The sequence below is a fragment of the Perissodus microlepis genome, chromosome 5 (assembly GCF_051167445.1).
Source record: "Perissodus microlepis isolate ML-2025 ecotype Zambia chromosome 5, ASM5116744v1, whole genome shotgun sequence".
Lineage (NCBI taxonomy): Eukaryota > Metazoa > Chordata > Actinopteri > Cichliformes > Cichlidae > Perissodus > Perissodus microlepis.
This window is the reverse complement of record NC_140465.1, coordinates 20,752,436-20,777,857: the sequence shown is the minus strand read 5'-3', so window position 1 is coordinate 20,777,857 and position 25,422 is coordinate 20,752,436. Positions and strand designations below refer to the sequence as shown.

Genomic DNA, 25,422 nt, shown 5'->3' with positions numbered 1-25,422 from the left:
CACCCTGAGCAGTGTAAAAGGAGAAAAAATCCTATGGGCTGCAAATCTTTGAATGGCGAATTTTCAGTGAGAATAAAAACTGACATCAGGACTTTGTGCGAAGGCTTTTCAAATAAGCATCTACATTCCTACGATCCACAGATGTTTCTTTTTTAATCATAGGTTATTTATAGAAGAAGGAAGTTAAAAGGGGTCAAGACTCCACCTCAATAAAGAATGTTTTCTGTTTTAAAACAATTAAGTGTTTGCCTGCTTGGCTGACCCCCGTCTTCTTGTGTCTCCCCTGAGACATCAGCAGAACAATAACTACTCTACCTCACCTTCATTCAGCCCCTGACGGAACAGAGTGACAGCTTATGGCGGCAGAAAAACAGAGACCCTTGTTCCGCAACAGTGTCAAAGAGCTTCTGTTTTAACACTGTGGTGGAGTTCAAGGTGACTGTCAGTGGTAGTGTTCTTTTTGATTGTTTTTACAATGCAAGCTGCAAAAAAATATACTGTCAGCATTATGCGTTCAGTACGAGTCCAAATTTTATAAGAAAAGCTGATCGTTTGAATAAATCATGCGTAGCTTGCGGCTCTGTTCATTCTTCTAGGGAGGTAGGGTTTAAGCCAACCAAAAACAAATCCATGGTTACGATCCACTGGAAGGACGTTTGTGAGGCAGGCAAACAAAGTGAGTCCACGAATTAGTGAAAACTCTTATTTTGAAAAAAGGCCCCCTTCTTTGATCAGCCCTTTTTCTTACACAGTATTTCATACTGAATGAATATGGCATGACTATTTTCTTGTGTTCATAAGGACACATTCACCCTTTGAATTTAGTCATTTGGATTATAAATCCATCAATAACTGTCATGAAACAGATATGCGGGTCTGTAAGTTTACTTTCACGGTCTGTATTCACATGAAGCTTTGTAGCTTCACCTTGACGAGCGATGAGGGCACCGAGGCCACTGAGTGGTATCAGTGGCCTTGTAACAGTAAGCACTGTACTGTGCACTGTGTGTGTAAGAATAGAGACGAACATGTCTATAGAAAATAGACTCTGCTACCCGTGGAGGCAAAACCTCACTAAGACTAAATTTGGCTTGGTAGCTTGTGTTTACTACATGTGATGTCAGCCTGAAATGAAGTTAATTGTAATGAACAAGGAATAAGTCACCTATTAAAGTGGAAAACTATTAAACCAGCATAAATGAGCCACACAACCAGTGTGGCGTGGGCTGTAGTGTGGGCTGTTTTATAATTACACTCTTTAACAAAGATAAATAAATGATATTAGGCAGAAAACAGCACAAAATTTTTATTTCCTACAAAACTACAAAATATTTCAGCTGGACTTTTCCTAGTAAGTAAGCAATATATAGTAGGCCTCTTGTATTGCACTAAGTTGAATCATACTACTCAGTAACAAGCTGCTGCATTTCAGTTTCTTTTTTCTGTGAAAGCGCCAGAGTGAAGGTTTCTTTTCAAATTAGTTTGATTTCAGACATGCAAACGCTTCTTGGATCTAAACCAAAAGATGCACAGACAGGTCTGCCAATTCTGAAAAATCCATCTCATATGTGTTTGGAGAAAAATGTTCATGTTTCTGTAATGTGTCAATATTTCAAAGAAAATGGAAATATTTCTGAAACTTCACCCACACTCTATTAGTTATTTATACTCTATACAGACAGACAAACAGACAGAGAGTTTAAATGGGTGGCTGTCTGAAGAAGCACACGCCTATCTTGAGCCCTCGCTGAGTGGAAAATGTATGGGGCTTGTGGTTAGAGTGGCAGACATCAAAAAGATGAAAAAAAAAGCACATTTCTCTCCATGCATTATAGAATTATTTATTCCACCAACAAGTTTCACCGACGGGTGACACACAGTGACAGAAAAAGAGTGGCAGAGAGAGAAAAGAGCTGCAGTAGAAATTGTTACACCCATTACCATTTCCTGACACGACTTGAAAGTAGTATGACTGCTGATTTATAATCATCTGAGCATTACTTGTTAAGAAAAAGACTTAACACACTCTCTACTGATATGAATCATGATTTAACACATGAATCATTTCTGTGATGATTGAAAACCATTTAAAAAAAATCCTCTCTAAAACTGAGCAAAGACGGAGCACTGCTTAAAATGTATTGACTGATCCACAAATTGACTTAAACATGAATCGTATCAACCACTGTGTGCAGTTTAGTAAAATTGTAACCAATGACAAACCTCAGTGAAGATTGTTTTTGTTCTAAGAACACGTTGAATATTTAGAGGTTTTAAACCGTTACCTGGACATAACAAAAAACAGGAATTTAACGAAGAGATTACGAGACGATCTGAAATGTTTCTACGCTCATCGGCATTTTCATCTTCCCTTGTGAGATCGTTCAGCCTTACCTTGCAGCCCTCACAGGCGTGGACGCCATAGTGAAACCCTGACGCTTTGTCCCCACACACGCGGCACTCGATGTTTAGCGCTGCCGCCGACGTATCGTCTGGGAGCTTGGATAGCACGGGACTATCTGAGTACTGTGGAGGTGACTCGGGCTCCAGCTTGATGGAATCTGATCAAGAAACACCATCACGCAGAAAGGAAGACAGACAGAAAGCACACAAAATTCAAACTTCACCTCTTACATCCATTTAAAAGTTCAGCACTCGGTTGCTTAAACCTTGCTTCTATAAATCTGCATCCTGTCACCCATAACTGGCTTTAATAGTTACTCTGATGCATGCAGCACATCTCTTAATCTCAGTCTACATCTCATTCAGGTCACTGCTTGCTTTGTTACACCTAAAGTATATTTTACATTTATATCATTCGTCTCTGGTCAATGTGCTTACTGAACATGTCTGGTTGTGTCCTGTAGCTGTGCATGTTTGTGTAGTCCATGTTGGTCAGGTGTTCTTCACTCTGCGGTGGACTTAGGTCATAGGCCACGCCAGCGGAAGGGATGGAGGATACAAGCGGGGGAGACAGGGAGGAAGGGATGGAGGAGGAGGAAATGGAGGCGTAGTCAAACGTGGACAAATGTTTCATTTCGAGCGAGTGGGAGCTGTCCTCCAGCTCTGGCAGATCTGCTGTGTTCAGACTGAAGCCAACAGGCCAGGCCAGGAGCTGCTGGGTGTCCACCATGTCTACTGTAAGAGAGAGAAAAGGCAAGTATGTGAGTTAATTCAAAAATCAGTTGCCAGCTAAATTTAACTTAACATAATTAGAAAAACAATAACCACTGAGAATAAAAGGAAGAAGAAAACTTGGAGCACAAGATGCAAGGATAGGATGAAAAAAAGATGTCTATGAAAATAAAAGCACACGCAGACAAGTCCACATGCACTGTTGTACAGTTGTTAATAATTAAAAAGGACCTCTCAGAAAAATTCTAAACATTTGGGTGTGCGCACACACTCCATTAAAAACACTACAAGGAGTACCCGTCGTGCTTTACTTCATTCCTGCAGTGTGTCTGTTATCTAGTAAACAGGGAACACTGATTGTGTCACAGGCAGTACAAAATGAACTCTGGCATTGAGGAACGTCTCTTCTGCTCAAAACACTGCCTTCCTCTGTTGCTGTTTGGGTGCTTGCTGTGCGATTGCCCAACCACAGGACACACAAAGCAGGCCAAGGATGCAGGCCTTTAGCTTCGGCAACTTCTCTGGTCTTAAGGACTGGGTTGGTGGTAAAAACTGAACAGTATCTTTTTCAACTTCTAGGAATTTTACTTTTCCTTTGCTGAAGATTTTATCTTGTGCAACTCTATTAAAGGAAACAGTTGGTGTTTACCACTATTTTTCTAATCGATAACTAATACACTGGAATGTTTTGTCTGTCTCTGCATACTTTGAGACTGCACTTTTTCTGCATCTTCAGAAAAAGGTCAGAGAATTAAATTATTTTTTAAAAGGAGCAACAGCAAAAAAAAAAAAAAAAAAAACAACTTAAAAAAGGTGCATTTATTGTTTTCTCTTTGTTGCACTTGCCAAAGTACAGCAGCCAGGACCATGATTTTGATGGGTTTCTAATCATTGCTAACAGTTACATGGAAAAAAAAGCTTTGGCTACAATGACAAATGGGTATGATCCACGTCTTTGTTGGTTCTTAATGTTTTTTCATGGGATTTGTTGACACTGAGAAAACATTTTCCTAAGCAACGTGTGCAATCTCTTGATTTCTACTGAAAGGCTCCCTCTGGGTATTCAGCTTGTTGTTAGTATAAATAACTTAAAGTTCTTGTGTCATTTCAGTTTCTAATGCAGATGGTCAAACATTGGAAGGAAAAAAGAAAAGCCCAGATGATCAAAGTCCGCTAGTCCGAGGTTACTGCAGTCCACATGAAAGCAAACCACATACGAGCCTTTATAAGCCTGGCTACCTTTGCACAAGGCCCTGATGTAATGTACAAGTTGTAGAATATGTTGTTTTTAGGATGTAGGCTATTTAAATGGCCTTCCCAGACAGTGGCTCTTAAAAATGAGCCACTTATATGGGTTGAAGTTTGTCCCCCTGGCAATTATTAAACCTGTAAAAAAAAAAACACCGCTGTATATCAAAATTATGTAGAACATTACTTTCTCAGAATGGCCTACCTGTAAATCTAAACCTTTGCCACCGATTTAATGACATGCAAATTCATCCCTGGCTCTGCGCTGCAGCATTCTTATCACTGCAAAACAATGTCAAACTGCTCAACACCAACCGACAGCAGGTCAAAATGCTGCCATAACGCATCTTTTCAGATGAAACTGTTTCTGAAGAACAATTAGCGTCCACTCTAAATCGCAGTATGAGAATGATAATGTATTAGAAAAGCAGTATTAATGGAAAAAATTAGACTTTTGCAGACTGTTGCAAACAGGTTACATGTTTTTTTTGGTGAGGTATGTTACGCTCGAAACTGCGGTTTCTTGAATGTGTGTTTTTTGAAGTTTTCATTGGTAAAGTTCCAAGTAAGCTCACAAATAAGGACAGGAAGTCATTCTCTGAAAACCACACCCGCTGGAGGGGAAACTAATTGGCACCGCAATAAGCCACCGAGGTCCACATTTCTATGCTCGCATTGTGGAAACGTTCAGCTAGCTAAGGACAGTACAATTCACTTGAGTGCATTTATGCAACGCTTTTCTAGTCCTAGAGACCACTCGAGGCTCTTTGTCCAGTTGTAGAATTAAATATATTTATTTGAAAAAACAAAAACAAACTATATGCACATATACATATATATATATATCCATCCATCCATCCATCCATCAGCAGCCTAAGCAGAGAAGCCCAGACCTCCCTCTCCCCAGCCACCTCCTCCAGCTTATCCGGGGCCTCCTCCCAGTGGGACATGCCCGGAACACCAACCCCAGGAGGCGCCCAGGAGGCATCCTTGTCAGATGCCCGAACCACCTCAGCTGGCTCCTTTCGATGTGGAGGAGCAGCGGCTCTACTCTGAGCCCCTCCTGGATGGCCGAACTTCTCACCCTATCTCTAAGGGAGAGGCCAGCCACCCTTCGGAGGAAGCTCATTTCCGCCGCTTGTATCCGCGATCTTGTTCTTTCGGTCACTACCCACAGCTCGTGGCCATAGGTGAGGGTAGGGACGTAGATCGATTATAGATCGATAAATTGAGAGCTTCGCTTTTACACTCAGCTCCCTCTTCACCACGACGGACCGGTGCAGCGTCCGCATCACTGCAGCCGCAGCACCAATCCGTCTGTCGATCTCCGGCTCCCTTCTCCCATCACTCGCGAACAAGACCCCGTGATACTTGAACTCCTCCACTTGGGGCAGGAACCCCGACCCGGAGTGGGCACTCCACCTTTTTCCGGCTGAGAACCATGGCCTCAGATTTGGAGGTGCTGATCCTCATTCCTGCTGCTTCACACTCGGCTGCAAACCGTTCCAGTGCGAGCTGGAGGCCCTCACCCGATGAAGCTAACAGAACCACATCATCCGTGAAAAGCAGAGATGAGATTCTGAGGCCACCGAAGTGAAAGCCCTCCGCTACTTGGCTGCGCCTAGAAATCCTGTCCATAAAAATTATGAACAGAATCGGTGACAAAGGGCAACCCTGGCAGAGCCCATCACCCACCGGGAACGAGTCTTCTCCAAGTCCACAAAACACATGTAGACTGGTTGGGCAAACTCCCATGCACCCTCAAGTATCCTTGAGAGGATAAAGAGCTGGTCCAGTGTTCCGCGACCAGGACGAAAACCGCATTGTTCCTCCTGTATCCGAGGTTTGTCTAGCGGACGAGCTCTCCTTTCCAGCACCCTGGCATAGACTTTCCCAGGGAGGCTGATATATTTATCAAAATCAGACATTAAAGGTTGATTGGCGGAGGTTTATTTTGAGATCTGGTGGCAGCTTCTGTAGTTCAGCTCATCAACCTTTACCCTCTATTGATTATATACCAATTGCCCACAGTGTTTTTTTTTTTTTTTGGTTCTTTCAGTTTAAATAAAGGTCAGAATTTCAGCACAAAAGTCTTAGGAGTTTAGAAAACAGCAACAGATTAAAGGACTGCTATGCAGAAACCTACAGGATCTTGAATGGACTCCTGATTCTGGTTCAGGGTCTTCACTAGAGCGCATTAACTGGAGGGTAACCAACTATGACATTTGGCTCAAGTCACTTAGTCACTTTGGTATTGCCTATAAATACATCAATAAATAAATAAATAAAGAAATGCACTTGTACTCACACAGGCTACGCCCAGAGGTTGTAAACTAAAAAGCACAGCGATACCCATTTAAAAGAGACCATTACTAAACCTAAACCGGCCCACCCTTACAGGTAACACAACAAATTTAGGCATAAACAAGCTACTTTAAACTACACCCTCGCAGAGAAATGTAGCCACATTTAAAAAAGGTGCAAAAAAATCCAAAATGTAATAGACTACAGAGGCAAACCAGGAGAATGACAGAATAGATTTTTTTTCTAGGCAAAGAATTGGACCAGTGAACTCACCAAAGGTTAAAATGACTGTGAGCGCAGAATATTTTTTTTTTTTTACCACATTTTCATTTCTTTTGTAATTTCCCAGTGGGGTCATGCTTTAAAACTACTTTCACAAGCCGATGAGTGATCTGTTTCAAGTTTTAAAGAGAAATTAGGAGTACTTCCTAAAGTCTGACCTGCACATGCCCTGCTGTTCCGTGTCCTCCTCGGTCGTGATAACCAGAAGGTTATCTGGTTATCTATCAGCACAATTCAGCATAATTTCGACGCTGCTCTGGCTTTATGGTAAAATATGCAACTGTACAGCAAAACTAAGGAGGTTTATGTAAAAAACAAGTAACAACATGGAAGGAGCAGAAATGCTTTAACCAATAAATGGCATCATAGCACTATTACTACACACTTGTACACACTGGGGGCAGATTGCATGCCATAAAAGAGAGGGACCCCAAATATATACTGGCAGATCTAAATCAGATATGTACTGCACTTTTTAATGTTGTTTATTTCCAATTTTACTTTTATGGTAGAAATGACTATATGTGAATATTTAGCTCATATCCACTGCTACACTAGTGGGTATCTACTTTCTTCATGTTGTTGTGTTAGTGTCAAATTAACTTACGTGCTAATACTCACTGGATTAAAGTAACACTTGACTCAATGCACAGTGGGGTCCATAGTCTAACAGTCTGTTAGATTTCTTTATTTTTGCTAGTTTATGATGGGAAGATAAAGGCTGATCAGGCGTCTTTCTAAACATCAGCAATGAAAACTGGATATATTTCCTGTGCTTGTGACAGGACTGCGCTGAAATTCTGACCTTGATTTAAACTGAAGAGACTGTGAAAAAACACAGAGGACAGCAGGCAATTTATAAATAATCAATAGAGGAAAAAGTTCAGTGACCTTCCAAACAACCTTTCACAATCACCACTAAATCTCAAAATAAACCCCCCTCCGCTCATCAACCTTTACTGCCTGATTTGGAAAAAAATAAGTGTAACAAAAGAATACAACAAATGATGCAACAGGACAAAGCCAAAATAGCAATACTCAGGTGGCACAGTAGCACCAGCTATAAAAATGGCTTGAAATGGCTCCAAATTACTTGGCACAACATCCCTGTGGAACAAACATCCTCCTCATCCTCCTCAACTGCATATTGTTTCCTCTCTACTTGTTTGGAATGTGGTGGCGAAAATCAATAGGGGGTCAACTTAAAATTCACATCAACTGTGACATTGTTTCACAGCGAGTGAGAGAAGGCATCTGCGTGTCCACATGCTGTAACTTCCACTGCCCTGGAAGCTGGTGACTATTAATAAACAGAGAAACCTGGATATTTTTCCATATGCTGGCCAGGTGCCAGCTGATCTCAAGCTAAAATAGCACCAGAGCAACTTGCGCTCTCGTTGGCATGAAGTCATCAGGACACAGAAAATTAGCAGGAGAGTGAGTTCTGACAAAAGGCAAGAGAGATAAAGCAGGAAGGGTGAAAGAGAGCGAGTTCCCAGACCACCAAAAGAAATCAAGCTGGACCCCTGAGACTTTGAAAAAACTCTTATCTTAGGAAATTCATGCTCTGTGCTGATCACCACATGGGAAGGAAAAAAAAGGGAAGGAGGCTGCAGAGTGGCAGTTAAACCAAGGTGCTTAAATTATGTTGCAATCAAAGGTAAAAAGTTTTTTCCCTATAGCTCCTCTTCTTGGAAACGCTACAGTGCAAAAGCAACCAAATTAACCTGATTTTATCAGACTGGTTTGTGGGAAAGCAACCTGTCAGAGTTTATAAAAAGTGAGGGATGACTAGTGAGGGACACGCAGTATGTTTCAAAAGGTGTGTACATGTGAGCACGTGTGACAGTTGTTTCCTGCCAGTTCTCAAATTTCCACATGTCAGAACTTGATTTCCACGTAAGAGTACAGTGTGTAGGAGTACTTTCTATTGGCTATTGCCTAACTCGCGACCTAATAACAAAGGCCCAACGGCAATCTGGCAGGCAGGTCTGGCAGGCTGGTGTACCTGAACAAGCCAGACAGTGTGTGTGGGAGCAAACACACAGCGAGACACATCAGCATTTTCTGCGAAATGAGCTCATACAAACAGGGACAAGAAGTGTCCAATTACTTTAGAGGAAAGAGAAGCTATTATTACATGAAACAGCAAGACCAAAATGTTAACTTTAAGAGTTGAGTGTTGTGTTGTTTTTTCGCAGCCTGGATGCAGCAACTTTGGAAAAAAGAGGGAAAAAAAGGGGGTCAGACTGAGAGATGTGCAATCTTTCCTTCAGGGACCGAGTTGCAAAACAAATGTGACGCTTTTTAATGTTCATATTTCTTCACAGCGCCAATAATTTGGTCCAAAGCAGAATGAAGAAAATGCAAGAGATCAGATTACTTCACAGAAAGCGTTTAAAGCCCTGTCTGTAGCTTTGAGCGCTGTTTTGACAATCAAGGGAACAAGCCTCTTACTTGCCTTTTAAAGCACTACTAGCAAAGCGTAACAAAAACACTTAAAGATGCAAAATGTGCAGAAGAAGAAAAAACCCCTACAGTCAGAAAAAAATCCAGCATCATAATTTTCACAATTCTTCTTTTTGAGTGTTTAACAGCACTCCAGCAAGAGTGCTATTCAACATAAGTCAGGCAAGAGTAAAGAGCGGTTAAGAACATGAGAGACGTTAACCCAGAAATCAGCCTCGTATACTTAGTAAAGGGAGAACCTGCCCTGCTACATTCAAGGGAGTAACACTCTTATCTTCGCTGTTTGAATAAAAACTATTCAACTTGTCTGAAGGCGAGGGCTGAACCATGCATATCAAACCAGGCAATCTCTCATTCAACACATGTGGCTGGAAATATATTCTGTTTCCACATGAAAGCTGAAAAAAAATTCTTGCAAAAAAAAAAGCAACAAGTTTTTTTTTTCATATATCACAACTAAGTGAAGAAAAATAGATAAATATAGACATGCACTACAAAGAAGAGCTGCATAGTTACTAAACAAACCTTAGTCTAACAGTCTAACAGTTTTCTAGCCGTTGCTTTTATGAGATCCTGACAATAAAGTGACATGTTGCAGAGTATTTCCCCTGTAGAAGAGAGCGTTTTTTTCCTCTTTTCTTTCTTTCTTTCTTTTCTTGCACAGTAAGCTGTTTATTTTACCAGCTTTTCTGTGCACATGAATGCGTTGAAGTGCGACAGAGAGAGAGAAAGAAAGAGAGTTAGTGCAGAGAGTTCTGTGACTTCCTGACCTCTTCATGTAAAACAGTATGTGGTTCGCTGTCAGTGACTAAAACAAAGATATGCCCGCCTGCACGTCTGCACAGTCCCCACAAATTCTTTGAAAAGATTAGTGCGCTTTATTTTTGCCTCGATAGTCCTGCATAAGGAAGCTGTGGGACACTGGAAAAAGCATGCATTGTAAAAAATATTGTGGTTTATTTGACTAAGCAACCTAGTTTACAATATGAGATGGTAGGAGATGCACTTAAAAAACCCCAGCAAAGTTTAAAAGGCCGAATGCAGTTCAAATGCAAAAAAAGAAGAAAAAAATACCCAGAAAGAAAAAAATCATCATCATACGCATTAAAAAAAAATTCTGGTGGTGTGAAGCCACAGTGGACAGAATTACCTGAAAAGGGCCTCCCCCTCTGCACCTGAATGATCAAACAGGATAGTGATGGAAAACCATGTGCACCCAAGGTGTCAGGCAGAGGTTTGGACTGCCCTGTCAGTAGAATCGAGAGTCTCCTCTTGTCTGAAAACCCACATACTTGGTTGGTACTGAATTTACTCACCAGAAATCTTCAAAGTTTGACACAGTGGGAGGTTAGAAACCACAAGTTTTGTCTGGTTGGCACAGCTCTGAGTAAAACAGCATCCAGACAACCTTTCTCTGATTTCAATTTGATTTTTGTCTCTCTCTCTTTTTTTTGTTTCAACTTCAAAAGCTAGGAAAATTGAGCACTGATAACACTAAGTCAACCTGAGGTCAGATCAGGAGAGAGGCAAAATTAACATAAGTACGAATAAATCAAAGAAAATGCACCTCCCTCTTTAAAAGAGACAAAAACAAAACAAAACCGAGGCTGTTCTCTAATCCTAAAATGTCCTGCTAATCATAATTTTAATTTGTTCTATTGAAAGGAGTCTCGCATTAACAGCAGAAATACACCCACACACACACATTAAAAAAAAAATCTGAATTGGTGCTCTTACTACACACAAAAAAAGAAAAAAACTCAAAGGTTTTTGTTTTCAGTGATGCTACCAAATATCATGATAATCTTTCTTACACACCAAAACATGTCCATAAAGTGATAATCGGTCTGTAAGGCAAATCAAATAAAACTGGCTGACCTCTAGTATCGCACTGATCAGTGCTGCTGTCTGCTCGCAGATAACTGACTGGATGCCACGATTACATGGATGATTTAACTGCACCTTCCTGATCATGATTGGTCTTTGTACTTGTTGGTTTATTAAGGCTATCCAAAGCAGCTAATGTTCAGACAAGATAATGAACCGAATGACAGCAACACACACACGCGCGCATGGGGTACAGCACGGTCCACTCACCCTGCTTCTCCTGTTTTGGTTCAGAGTCTTCAGTGTCCGCTAAATGACCAAGAAGTGACAGTGGCAGTGACAGGAGCAGAGACTACTGTGAGTGAGCGTGTGTGTGTGTGTGTGTGTGTGGTCATGTTTTTCCTCAGGAAGTGATGACCAATAGAAAGGGAACTACACACACATTTTCTCCTTCTGACAGAGTCTGGGCTCAGCAAAAGTTCAGACAGCAAACTATCATGTGGTCTGTGTGTGTGTCTGTGTGTGTGGTTTTATTGTCAGTTTTATATGTGTCATTCATTTTTATATATTTTTATGTGCGCATGTTGCTGCTGTATTAAATAGACAGTGCATATTTGTGTATGTGTGGCCATGTGCTTCAAGTTGTTTTCTTGTATACAGTTTTTCTTCTAGTTTCATGTGTCTAAGTGTGTGTGTGTGTGTGTGTGTGTGTGTGTGTGTGTGAGGTGGTAGACATCAGATGCAGATGATTTCCTGTTGCTACACACTGACAGGCAAGCTCATCATGCCTCTTTGGTTGCACTTCTCTCCCTCCGCTCAGTCACTCAGTGTCGATGTGACCATGGTGACGCACTCGCTCCTCATGCAATTTCTAACCCAAGAACATTAACATGAACATAATAGTTCCCTGATTTGATTTCTTACAAGAAAAGCACCGCTGTTTAACCTCATGAGCTGGGGTCAGACGCTCACTATCTCTTTTGTTGTTGAGATTTAATCTGAACAGATTTCAACAATGTAGCAAACTCCTCAATACAACAGATGTGCTGTATAGTTCAGTCTCTGTATGCACAAATACATAGCACTGATAGATTATTCCAGCTCTTTACAGCACACTGTTTTTCTTGTTTGACTCCAAATTGGTTTATAGACAGATTCTGTTTGATTTCAGTTTATCTGTTGTCTGTTTCAATTATATATTAAAGAAAGAACTGAAATTTTCATCTCTCATTATGAGAAATTCTACCAAACTCACGTTCCAAAGCCAAGTAATAGAGAAGTGGTTTCTTCTTTCAGCTTCCATCTGCAATTGTACATCATGTGACTCCACAAGAATGCACAAATCGCAACTTAACCTAGAAAAATTATCTCCAAAAAGGCATTTAGCATATCAAAAAAGAGACAAGTGATTGACATACTAAAAAAAATCCAGAGACAGAGTCTCTGTTTGCATATTAACATCAAACAGTCATTGACAGACTGTCATTTTGGCCCTAAGGGTCAAGTCTGGAAAGGTAGGAGGAGAGTGGTTTAGTTTGAAACTTTCACAGTTAGTGTGCGCAGAGGAAACAACCGGTCCTTCCAACAATATAGTGAATGACCCAAATATTTTCTAAGAACTAAAGTCTTCAGTTCTTATAAAGATTAAAAAACAAAATAAAGCAAAAATACTTTTAAAAAATGTAAAAATGGTTAAATCAGAGTGAATTTTACAAGCACTGGGCAGATTTAAAATGCAGCATTTGTGCTTGTAAATATCATTTTTCATGTAAAATAACTTATTTTTTGAGGCCATTCACGTCTTAATCTAACAACTCATACACTACAAGGTGGCTGCCCACACATTCGCAGATATACCACCGGGATTAACAATTCGAACGAGACAGAGAACTGTAGTTTTGACGGTACAAACCTCAGGTACAACTTGAAACTGTCTCTGAGAAACCTCAGGTGTGTGGGGGGAAATTGTCGAAAATGACTCACTGACCATATCATACAACTGTTTTTCCATTTATCAAGAGACTAGGTTTTGTGTCTTTGTACATCATGGTATACGTGTTTCTGTATATATCATACGTGCTGATACTCATATAAGTTGGTTTAACCAATATTAAACAGAGATTTCTTTGTATATATGAAATCAATCATTAGAAAATGATGCTATTCATTGTGAATTTAATGTGAGACTTGTCTTTGTAGCCAAGGTGTTGAGATGTACTAGCTTAAAATAATGGCTACCATAGAGGAGAACATTTGTACAGGCTCAGTTTTATGTGCATAGTTTATGATTCGGCTTGCATTATAGCAAATGCCAGGGTGGAACGATGGCACTGATTTGACCCCAAAAACCCCCCAAGAACTGCAGTAGGAAATTATCTTCTTTACCTACACATTAGAACACAATGTGGCAGATTTGTCGGAACAACTGTGCCGCTGGGGCACAATATGCAAATTACCTACTTCATATCTGCATATGCGAAAGTGAAAGTGGCATAATACTGAATTTCTGTGTTCATTCTGAGTGTTTACACTGAAAAATGCATAATTAATGCATAATTGTTCTTACGTTCTTGCTGCCAGCTCTCTAAACATTTTGGAGCTGCATTATGTAACTAGCACAAATATGGCATTAGCTCAGTGAGGGCGGGGTAGTACATGCTTGAACACTAGCTATAAACTATGAAGATTGCGAAAACGACACATGAGAATGACTGGTCAATACGTGGATTAGTGTCATAGCTGGTTACGACATGAACCTCAATGACCAGTTTGGTATTTCAGAGGACGTGATTTTTGACTGAGATGATCAAACAAGAGCTAGAACTCGCAGACAGTTAGCTTAAGTTAGCATGAAAACAGGAAATGGAGAAGCAGCAAGGATGTCCATGTCTAAAAATAAAAACACCTACCAGTACCGCTAAAGCTTACTAAATGAAATGTGTCACTACTTGGAGAATTGTAAATCATAAGCTGTAACAACAATAAATAGACTGTTTTACCAAAAATGTTAAACTACTCTTTTAATTCTTAGCTGCAGACTGATAAGATTAGGTGAAAAAATTATTTATTCCAATGAGATAATACAGTGGTCCATCGTTAATCGCGGGAGTTACTTTCTAAAAATAACCTGCAATAGGCAAAATCCACGAAGTCAGCTTTATTTTTTTACAATTATTATAGATGTTTTTAGGTTGTAAAACCCCTCACTACACACTTTATACACTTTTCTCAGACAGGCATGAACATTTTTACATCTTTCTCTCTTGTTTAAACACTCTCAAAGTTCAAACCTTCGTAGAAAAATAACTCCAGTATTATAGAATGAAACCAACTTCAGAGACACTGCTAGTGATCGATGATTTATGTAAATTTGACAAGCTGAATACATTCTGTACTGGACAGGAGACACGGGACAGAGAAGCTTGATTGACAATGGTCTACAGCTGATCGGGACGCAGAACACAACGCGCTCTATCAAAAAAAAAAAAAAAGCATGCAAAATTGCACTAAAAAAAATCCACGAAACGGCGAGGCCGCGAAAGGTGAACCGCGATATTGCAAGGGAGCACTGTACTGGTTTACCTCTTTCTCGCCATTTTTAGGCAGTTTGGTTTTTAACGATAATATATCTCACTTGTGCAACAGCAGTCATACAACATCGCCCTGCCAACACCAGATGCATTTGGTTTTGCTCATAGTATCCCTTCCGCTGATCAGTCATCATATCAGCTATCCTTAAAATATCATTCTATTTATTATCCACTCAACAATCATAATGAGTAACCACATTTTGCTTGGCCTGGGTCCCAGTAAAAATGTAAAAAAAAAACAAGAAAAAAACCCACACCAAATATTTTCGCTCATATGACTCTATAACGTTGAAAAAGTCGCTGTCATTCTGTGCGATGGCTTGGCAGAATCACCCATGCACACACATCTGTACACACAGCGATGTTCAAAATATGTTTTCATTGTGTCAAATGACAGTGCCGCTCCTATAGCACTGGACACTCTTGATCGTATTAAACATAGTGAGATGTGCAAGGACGCATACACAGTATGCTGCTTTTGTTTGTTGCTTATATGTTGCAAGACAAATAAGAAATGGGAAACGGTGTACAAAGGGATCAGCAGATGTTTCGAAACCTTAGTCCTGGCTGACTGCTCTTCCTAGACATCGCCTTGGTTGAAAAAAATTGTTGCAAAAGTTGTGCGATGTCTGCAGTGTTTCCTTGCCATGTGCTCAAGGATCCTTCTAAAACATCTCCTGGATGCCCTTCTCGGATTTTCTTGCAAGGGTAAGTGTGCATGCAAGAACTGTTTTACATTTGACTTTTGACAGTTAGAGTACAACGAAACAAACGAAAAAAAATTCTCGCTTGCTGAAAGAGCGACAACTGTTTGAGTGAGAAGAGGGCAACCTAAACTCACGAACTCTTGCTCTGAAGACCATATTCTATCTTACTGATCTACTCAACTTATTAAATAAAGCACACTACTGAGTTATATTGCTGGCATTTGGAGGCAGAGAGATAAACACAGATGCATACGTTCATCATACAACATATAAGACAGAAGAATTTACATGTCAGAAATACATTTTTGCAAGCTCATTTTTTAAGGGGTGGGGGTGGGGGGGCAATCTGGTAATACTAGTTTTTTATGAGCAGGAAATGTTTTGGATTTCATAATCAAATAAGCTGTCAATCAGATACTGTTGTATTATAAATATTAAACAAAGGAACATTCATTTGCCTTCTTTATCACAATACATATCAAGCCACTGGTGGCGACACAGTGGTGCAGTGGTTAGCACCGACATGCCACAGCAAGAAGTTTCTTGGTTCCAGTCTCCTGGGTGGCTTAGGCCTTACTGTCTGTAGTTTGCATGTCCTCCCTGTCCCTGCATGGATTTTCCCTCCAGATACAGCCCTTCTCTCTGTGTGAGCCCTCCAGCAGACTAGCAACCTATCCAGAGTATATGTCTGTGAAGGTTCTCAGTCATCCAGGTCATCGTAGTCAAAGGAGCTTCTTAAAGAAGAAGAAGAAGCTTCAGAACTGAACTGAAGAACTGAAGAAGCTTCTCTGATGAGAGGTGAAACGTCTTCAAGCAACTTAAAGAAGTCCAGACGCTTTTCTTTACAAGCTCCTTTGACTATCCAGAGTATACCCTCCCACTATTAACCGGCACAGGCTCTGTGACACTAAGTTGGATGGATGACTGATATTTATACTGTAAATGGACACAAAATCAACATCTGTCCATGTATGCATCTCCAGGTCAGCTTTCTTGAGATAACAACGTTTCATCTGCTGTGTTTGCTGGTTAGAAGGCTATACATAAACACATGGGAAAAGCCAAACAAAGAGCGAAAGAGCACCTGCCTCTTTTTTTAGCTGTAATGCTTTTTATGTATGCATCTGCTTCCATACATGCTTCTGTTTTTAGAATCATGAGTTTTCACAATAATCTGAGGACATGAACTCTCACCCAGTTCCTTTAAATAGCTATGAGTTAATGGTTGATGAGTCCCTTGAGCCTCAAGATCTTCCTCAGTGGTTAAGGGGAAGGAGTGGTTGCATGTTGTCATGGTCACAAACACACAGATTTTTACACATCCACTCGCAAATACCACCTGTGTGAGCAATGGTGTCACATGTACAAGACATGTATGTAAGGACATGTGTGCACAGCATAAATGGAGCACGGTCCGGGGCACTCCTTTCCTTTATGAGAAGAGAACAAAGTCAGACTTTATCTATCTTTGTTGCACAGTCCAGACACATGTGTTTCAGACATCTAGCACTGAAAACATGAAACAGGTTAAAAAAAACCAAAAAAACAAAAGGATGGAGCAAGAATAAAAACAATGAGGATAATATGACAAACAGGGACAGTGAGATCACTGCTTCATGCTGTGACACGTGTGCCTATATGATGATCACGTACGTTAATCATCACTCTATATGCTTATGATCCCAGCTGTGAAAGTCATGTGAGAATACGCACAAGCAATGATTTATTGCTAAACTTGTGTGTTGATAAACACAGGGAGTGAGAAGGAGGGTGATATGGTAGGAAAGGGGAGAGGTGCAATGTGGGAAGGGTCATGCCCTGTTCCTCGAAGCGGAGAGGAAAAGACGGGAGTGTGCTCCCGTCAACTGCACTTAACTGGACAATAACAAAACGACACATGACGTGAATCTCATTCAAAAGACGCACTGTAAATATGAGTGCCAGGAAAGGTGTATGCAGAAAGAAACATCACAAAATTTCTGTGAGGGGTAAAGGACGTATAAGAAGAAGGTCAGAGTTGGCTCAGGAAGCGTGTGCTCTCTACCACACGCTGGACTGGTGGCAAAGATAAATGTATATTCATGAACAGGAGTGTAAGACTGGATGAAACACTGTCCAGTCCTTGGCATGCTGTTGTGTTTTTGGCAGCTTAATGTTTTAATGCTACTTGAAAGCATTTCACCATGAACGCTAAGCAGCCAAACACATGTAAGTGCAAATAACAAGTGGACATTTACATTCAAACATTGAATATCTAAAAATCACTGACATAAAGCTTCAGACTTGAGTCAACTGTAAAAAATAATGGTTGTTTATCATTTTTTTAAAAACAGTTTAAACCATTAGCCAGATCTGGCAGTGATGACTTCACTGGTAACTTGTGCCTGGTGTACCCCTCCTCTGTCCCTGTGAAAGCTGAGATAGACTCCAGTTTGACGAGAGCTTACTCAACACTAAAGCTATTCACAGAGATTAATGACAAAATTGGTTGATAAGCATGACAAATAAATTCAGATGGAAACTTTTTCACCCCTTCTTGGAGAGGTGAAAAATAATTCCATAAAGACGCAAGCTACTGGCAGTTGTTGTTCCTGTTTTATTTTTTTTTTAGGTTATTTGGCATTCGGTTATGATTAGTCAATTTTAAATTGAGGAGGTGGATTGCAGAAATCAGCCAGATCATTCAGGGAAGAATCTGAACTGGATATGGCATTAAGCAATGCCATATCCAGTAAACCCAAGAAGCACCAGATGCACATCAAGTATGAGTCAGTTTCAAGTTTCCAATAGAGACCAGATTTTGACCTGATGAGATGCTTTTTGCTCCCACAGCTTTTTAAAAGGGAAATTAGGACAGAGGTTACTAGATATCCCTACAGTCTGTTGAATAATTTCTGTGTTAAAGTGCATTGGCAAGAAAATCCTTCTTGCGTGTGTATGGCAGTATATGTGTGTAACTGTGCGACTGGACGTGCGTGTTTTGTGTCTTTGGGACTGATTGTGCCAGACTCCCATGAGGCCTCAGGAGCTCCAGTTTCAGTTTGTTCCAGTTGTTTTCAAGTCATTAATTTAACTTTTTTTGTCTGACAGGATGCAGAGGTAAATCTGAGGATGGGTCCTTTCCCTGGGTAGTTCCAGGTCATCAGCTATAAGAAAGCTAAATAAGGAAGGAGAATCCTGATGGGGTATATCTACATGCAAACGATACTCTTGTAACACAGTATAATTTATTATTCTACTAAAGTCAGTATCGATTTGCTGTGTTCATAATTTCTGCAAGTTGTTTTAACATTTTCATAGTAATGTTCTTATCTAACGGTTTACAATGCAGTCGCTGGCTAAGGCTCTAATTGCTGTAAAATGTTCATGTATTTTGCGTGAATTATTAGAATTAATAATGAGAAATTACACAGTGGACCATATTATGAATCTGGATTGACTGGAAACCAAATCCCCCTCCAACCTCAGCCTCATGTTGCAGTTTTTTGTCTCCGACAATGACTATTTTTGGCTCAAGATGCAGGATTAGTGTCTCAACAATGTTGGCTAAATGCAATGTAAGTCTGAGATTTGTACTGACTGTTCTGGCTCAGTAGGTTAGAACATGGTGTTAGTAATGTCAGAGTTTCACGCAGGTCATCTGTTGTCTTGTACTCACCACTAAAACACCTAGAAGGGCTAGTCAACAGATTACCAGGTTAATGTTCACAACTATTTTTGCACCATAATGGGAAGAGCTCCTAATGTTACAGCACCAGCTTTTTTTCTTCAATAATACCCTTTTTGTTGGACTGGTAAAGGAGGATTCTGTCATGGTCCTGGGTCTTGGACACAGTTTTTGAGTTTGTTATCATCTTGTTTTTCATTCTTTGGAATTTAAGAGATTTTTTAGTTTTAGTTCTGCATTAGTTAGTCTTGAGTTTTGTATTCTCAAGTTCATCTGAGTTTGTTTTTTTCAAGTTCTTGGATCTTGTTTTATTATGTTACTCCTCTTTCATGCCTACTCTGTTCCTGGTCTCATCTCTGTCTCTGTGTTCTATCTGGTTTCCCTGTCCTTTCATGTTAATTCATCTGTGGACGAGTTCCTGTGCCAAGTTCATGTGTCTCAGTCTAGGTCTCAGTTTGTGTTGTTTCCTGTTTTATTTTGATAGTCTCCTTACTGATGTAGAGTTTAGTTTTGCTTCCCCTGTCTCATCAGTCAGATTCTTTTCAGCTGTGTTTCCCCGTGTGTCCTCTCTGCTTTAGCTTCTCCCTGTGTATATCTTGTATTCGTCCCCCTTGGTGTGTGCGTTTCCATAACCCTATCAGTCTATCCATTTATCCCCTACTCTGTACAGTAATTTGGTTAGTTAGTTGTTTCTTTCCAGCTGTGATGCACTTTGGGTCCAGTCTCTGCCTGACACACACCTGTCTCACATGACAGATTCCAGTATTTCTTTGTGTTTTTATATCACTTAGTAAGGTATATACTCAGTAAGGTTTCTCCCAGTATCACCTGTAACAATACAATTGTACCATTATAAAAATACCATTAATAATGCATTACTCCATCCAAGTATAGACAATCTAAACCAATTCGTACATGCCTTTAACTTGCACTCAACGATGGCCATCAGGGGGGAAACTTGTAATTGAAGCCTATGGGAAAACGACTGGAAGCATTTAGCTTACAGACTCAAGAACTCATTTTATTTAATATAAATATTAAATAAAAAAATCATTGAAAATAAAATTGACCGTGCTGTATTTCAGAAATGAGGAATATATGCGGAACGCTCATTGTCTAATGACTTGGGATCGACCGCCATTAGAGAAAAGGCATGCAGTTTCACAGTCAGAACCAGCTCTCATTGCATCCGGTTTCAAAATACCAAGATGGCAGCGGTGAAAATGCTTATCTCGAAGCCTCAAATAGGGACTTCAAAAATAAACACGAGACTTCACGGTAGTTCCATCCAGTATGAGTTTGATCAAAGCTGAACCAGGAAGTTTCTCCAAACTTTAGGAAGTCCGGGTAAAATTGTACTTGGGTATCTTTTCGCTAAAAATTACTTTTGTTAAAAGGCTCTACGAATATTGCAACGCATAGTTTACTGGTTGGCTACCTCCATGATGTATGTCAGATAAAACCACTGTGTTCCAGACATACCGTCTCTTTGTTTTCAAGCATGTGAAAGTTGATAACAGATTAACAGATGATTGAGCAGGGGTAATCTTAACGATCAATAAATCGTTTCTCAATGTTCAGGGTAAAATGAATTTTTGCAGAGAACCCTAAATTAATAACAATCAGTAGATTAATCCACGACAATAACAATAGTAAACAATAGTAAAGATATATGATAGTAAAGGTTGGATAGGTCGACAGATCTCTAATAAAATTAGGGCCTTTATTGGGGCTTTAATACGAGCCCCAGGAAAACGTGATTTCTCATGTTCACAGTCTAAAATTGAGGCAGCAATTTTAAGCGGGCATCAGAAGAGAAATACCTGAAAGGCATCATGTTTACACTTGGCAACTAAAACATGTTCTCTTCCCACACAAACACAGATGTATTTAGAACAGCATGTAAAGAAATGAGAAACATGAGTCACTTCTCAGGTAGCAGGTGTTGTTGTGATTTAGGAATCATTGTGAGAGTGATAATGCGAACAGGTGCTGTGGTTGCAAAAAGTTTATTTTGCCGAAGGTTCTGTCGACTCAATTTGCATTGTTTAAAAAACCCACATCTAACACATTCGGCATGCTAAACGTCAGACTCAATCTTCTGATTCAGTCTAAGAAATGGTGTAATGTTAAGCAGAGGGAAGTTTTTACATTTCCCAAATATACAGTTGATGTTGATCAGCTCTAAATATACAATAATGTAAAAATACCTCCCCGCAAAAACGGGCTAAAAATCAAGTAACTCATAATGCTTATCAATACAAATAAAATCAGTATAGAAATCAACAAAGACACAAATTTTACAGTAAAGAGGAGGGGACACTGGTTTGAAGAAAGGGAGACCAGACATATAAGTTTAACCTCCTAAGACCCAAACTCTTCCACTGCATGCATTTTTAATTTCTCTTTGATATTTGGGCATATTGGGGCCCGATGAATGTAAAAACAAAGAATGACCAGAATTTTTTTTTTTTTTTTACCTTATTTTGTTTTTAAGAAAAATAAGAGCCACATATGAGGATATTGGTTTAAAATTTTGATAGAACAGTAGCAGTATAATGTCCTTGTAAGTGGATATCAAGCCCATGTAGAGCAAAATTGAGTATTTTAGTCTAAATAACCCAAAATGTGATGTCCACATATGTGGACGCCAGGTCCTAGGAGGTTAACTAGTAAAGCAGAATTTTTCATTCGTAAATGACCTTAAGGCTAAACTGCGTCAAATACGCATGTCATCAGATAAAAGGAAATCAAACACGCACTTTTGAAAAACACAGTCAGAATAAGTTAATCTGATATATAGTAAACAAACCAAAGTGTTGGTGGTGTAGAAACAAAAGTGGTTAATTATCTGTGGGCTGTATAGGAACGTGCCATTCTCTTTTATCTGGATTTTATGCAGACACAAATGCGCACACTGTCTTCCTTCCTTTCATGCAGTGATTATGCTTGGCTCTTAGCGAGGTTTTGTAACATTTTAAAACCGCTGGATAGTGGAGCGGCAACTCTCTCATCATAGATTTCAAATTAACACAGATTTTCAAGAACTAAGGCAATTCTCTGTGCGGAGGTATTTTTAAGAGGCTGAACTTTGTCTCTGTGGCTTTGTGCAGAAGTATATCATCTACGGAAAGTCAAACAAGACTTTCAGCACGTGTGATGGACAACAAAAACATAGCATGGTATCTTGAGGCACTCCTTTCATTTATGGCAACTAAGCAAAGTCCAAATCTATCACAGTCATTCTCTCACACGCACCAACACACACACGCCTGACTTCAGCAGTTATATAACCCGACAGGCAATAATGCACTGATTGATGATGTATCAACACACTCAATTGGTTAGTGTCAGATTTTAAGCAGGGTATTTCACCAAAGATATGAGATATTTCTCTAACTGATTAAAGTTCCCGGAGATTTTAGACACAAATATTTGAATCTGTTTGCGTATCAGACACAGCGAAACAAAAGATTCAAAAAGCTAACAAAAAGTCTTTGTCAAACAGAGTATTACCAAACTTACATGACAGCAACGCAAATGACTTCAACAAAATGTTGTAAACCCAGTAAAACGATATTACAGCATGAATCTAGGAGTTAATCAGAAAAAAATAATCTTTTTATAACTTGTCATATTTTAAGTTCTCTTATTTTAAAATAGCCGTATTACATCAAGGGTCACGTTGCATGGACGTTTAATCTGTGAGATCATTCTGCTAAATGTCTAATAATTCACAGGATCAGTTTGAGCACAAATGCTGCTGTTACTTGAGATCACCTTTAAAAATGTACTACTGCTACTTTTAAATAAAATAACTCCTCTTTTTTTTGTCGACACTGTTTCTCTGACTTTCTGACTTAATGGTTAAAAATATATTGCTGCTGATTTTCCACTATCTTTATCTTTGCTGAATATTATGATAAAACATGACTGCTTCAGCTCATTTACTACCACTGACATGTACTTACTCACTTGGGGAGCTGTTTTTACACTTGCCTTAGATTGATTCCCAGTCTTTGGTTTTGAGGGTCAACGTACCGTGACAATAAACCTGCTGTGATTTTAAATATAACATATAATAGTCATGAAATGTCTTGTGTATATAAATAGCAAACTAAGTTTTCAACCAAAAGTTGTGATTTGCAAGATATGATGGATAAAATGGTGATTGTTGCTGTTCTAAAATGTCTCTGAACATTTTTCCAGCAACTCCACGGCGTTATGAGACGACTGACATGAAGATCATACAAAGCGATGAGGAAAACAGTTGAACTTATTGTGACACTCTTACGCTTTACACGGGGTTCTTACAAGTTTTCTCACCGTGTGTCATTACTGAGTCTTAAAAGAATACCATAAAGACATCACCTATCACACAGCCACGCAGCAAGCCTCAAAGAGAAACGAGTGTTTAACTCTGAGCTCCAGTCAACAATATTGCTGAGTCACCACCATTATTTTCCTGTCAATTCCAAGAACACAAAACTGCCTGAAGCGTGTGTGACATATCCACAAATTCCACGTATGACACAAAAGGTATAGACTTCACAGAAGTACACATCCAAGAATGTATTGTATAGGCCCTATAAAAAGCCTATTTTACACAGATAAATGCTTTTGGAAGTATTGTACAAAGTTTCTCAGCATGACATACACAGAAACAAACAAAGCATTCCTTGCACTCACCAGAGAGGCTGTGGTCAGTTTGATGGGTAAAATCTCTGCCTGGTGTTTGCATGTCAAGCTCACACTCACACTATGGCCTTCAGGCACACTATGGCCCAACACCTGACTTTGTGTCAGTTGTCAGTCCTGTGGCCGCCCCCCGCCCCCCCCGTCATTGCCACCCCCAAACTGTGTGCCACAGCCATCCTGTCACACTGTAGGCTACCTGTGCGTGTCGACCTTAACATTTACATCGGGGACAATACGCACAAATAAAACCAGATTTAGACACAGCTGGATAAATCAACAAGTCTTCAGCTGGAATCTACCTGTTTAAACTACTTTTTAATCAAATCACCCTTTTTTGGTTCACGTGCACGAATATTTAATATCAGATTAGACTGCAACAGTGTAATATTAACCCAGTCTTCATTAATTTAAATAACTTTCTCCCCCCTACGGGTGCTTTCCCGTATTTTCTCACCCAGCCCAGCAACCGCAACACTCAGTGCGGCAGACTCTGTGCCGACCGGAAGGTGACTGACCTGATCGGTGTGTTGAGGCGCAGAGGAGACAGCGCACACTCTCTGTTTCTGAAGCTAGATGGTTTGTCTTTTATTTTCGGTGGTGTTAAATTTCTTTCAAAACTCGAAAAGAACAAACAAACAACGGAAAACCCAAACAAGCCGTGGCGTCCGCAACGTGCGCACGGGAGCGCGGCGTCAAAGAGGTCCGGTGTGTTTGCTGTGCGGTTTTCTGCTCAAACGGCAGCAGCAGCAGCTGTGGTCGTGTCTGCCTGCCTCTCTCTCGCTCTCTCTCCTCCCTCCTCTCAACACAACCGATCGGGATCTTGAGGACACAGGCAGAGGCATCAAATTACCCATTATAGTGGATTTTCTCAGTTGTTTGCCCCATATGGGAGAAACAGGTAATGTAAAATTCAGACCTAAAAGTGTTGTTTCTTAGGGGTTTAGCCACGTGGAACAAATAACTTAAAGGAATAGTTTAAGTTTCAGCAAAGCACATATTCACTTTCTTGCCTAACTTGCAGGTAGCTAAGATAGTTTGATATAATTTTGACTATAGGAAAGAGCTCAGCGGGTTACCTTAGACCAAAGACTGCTAAAAGAAAAGAAAAGAAAATCACATTTTGGTATGGTTAAAAACTAATAAAATCCACGTACCACTTGTGAGAAGCTCCTCTAACTAAGATGCACCAATAGTAAACTGCATTCGTATATCATTTACCTGCTATGTGTCACGCTAGTTTTTTTTCCGGGAACTGTGTATGGAACAAGTGAGTCTCTTTAAAGTATTGTTCCCCTCCAAGAACTAGTTCGGCTTTTTGATACTGGTTTTGCAGATTAAGCAAGTATAAGGTTACATTTTATTTGGTAAGGTTTTTTTTTATATATATATTTTTTTAAAGTTTTTAAAAATATATATATTTTTATTTTTAGTAAGACAACCAGTTGAACATGGCAATAAAAAAATCATTTCAGTTTAATGTAATTTATATATCGTG

At 39.8% G+C, this 25,422-nt stretch overlaps 1 protein-coding gene across 4 annotated transcripts in view; it reads right to left on the bottom strand.

The window, feature by feature from the left end:
• pparg (peroxisome proliferator-activated receptor gamma) overlaps positions 1-25,088 on the bottom strand; it is a 41,496-nt gene extending 16,408 nt beyond the window's left edge. Inside the window, exons 1-3 of one of the 4 annotated variants that reach the window (XM_084928684.1) lie at positions 24,443-25,088; positions 2,842-3,138; positions 2,395-2,561 (exon numbers count right to left, since the gene is read on the bottom strand). In XM_084928684.1, the coding sequence (XP_084784810.1) occupies positions 2,395-2,561; positions 2,842-3,133 (459 nt within the window). In that variant the 5' untranslated portion in view covers positions 3,134-3,138; positions 24,443-25,088. Of the gene's footprint in view, positions 1-2,394; positions 2,562-2,841; positions 3,139-11,535; positions 23,897-23,918; positions 24,048-24,442 lie in introns of those variants that run through there. The other 3 variants (XM_084928683.1, XM_084928685.1, XM_084928686.1) reach the window with 3 other exon arrangements.
• Positions 25,089-25,422: the final 334 nt, after the last annotated feature.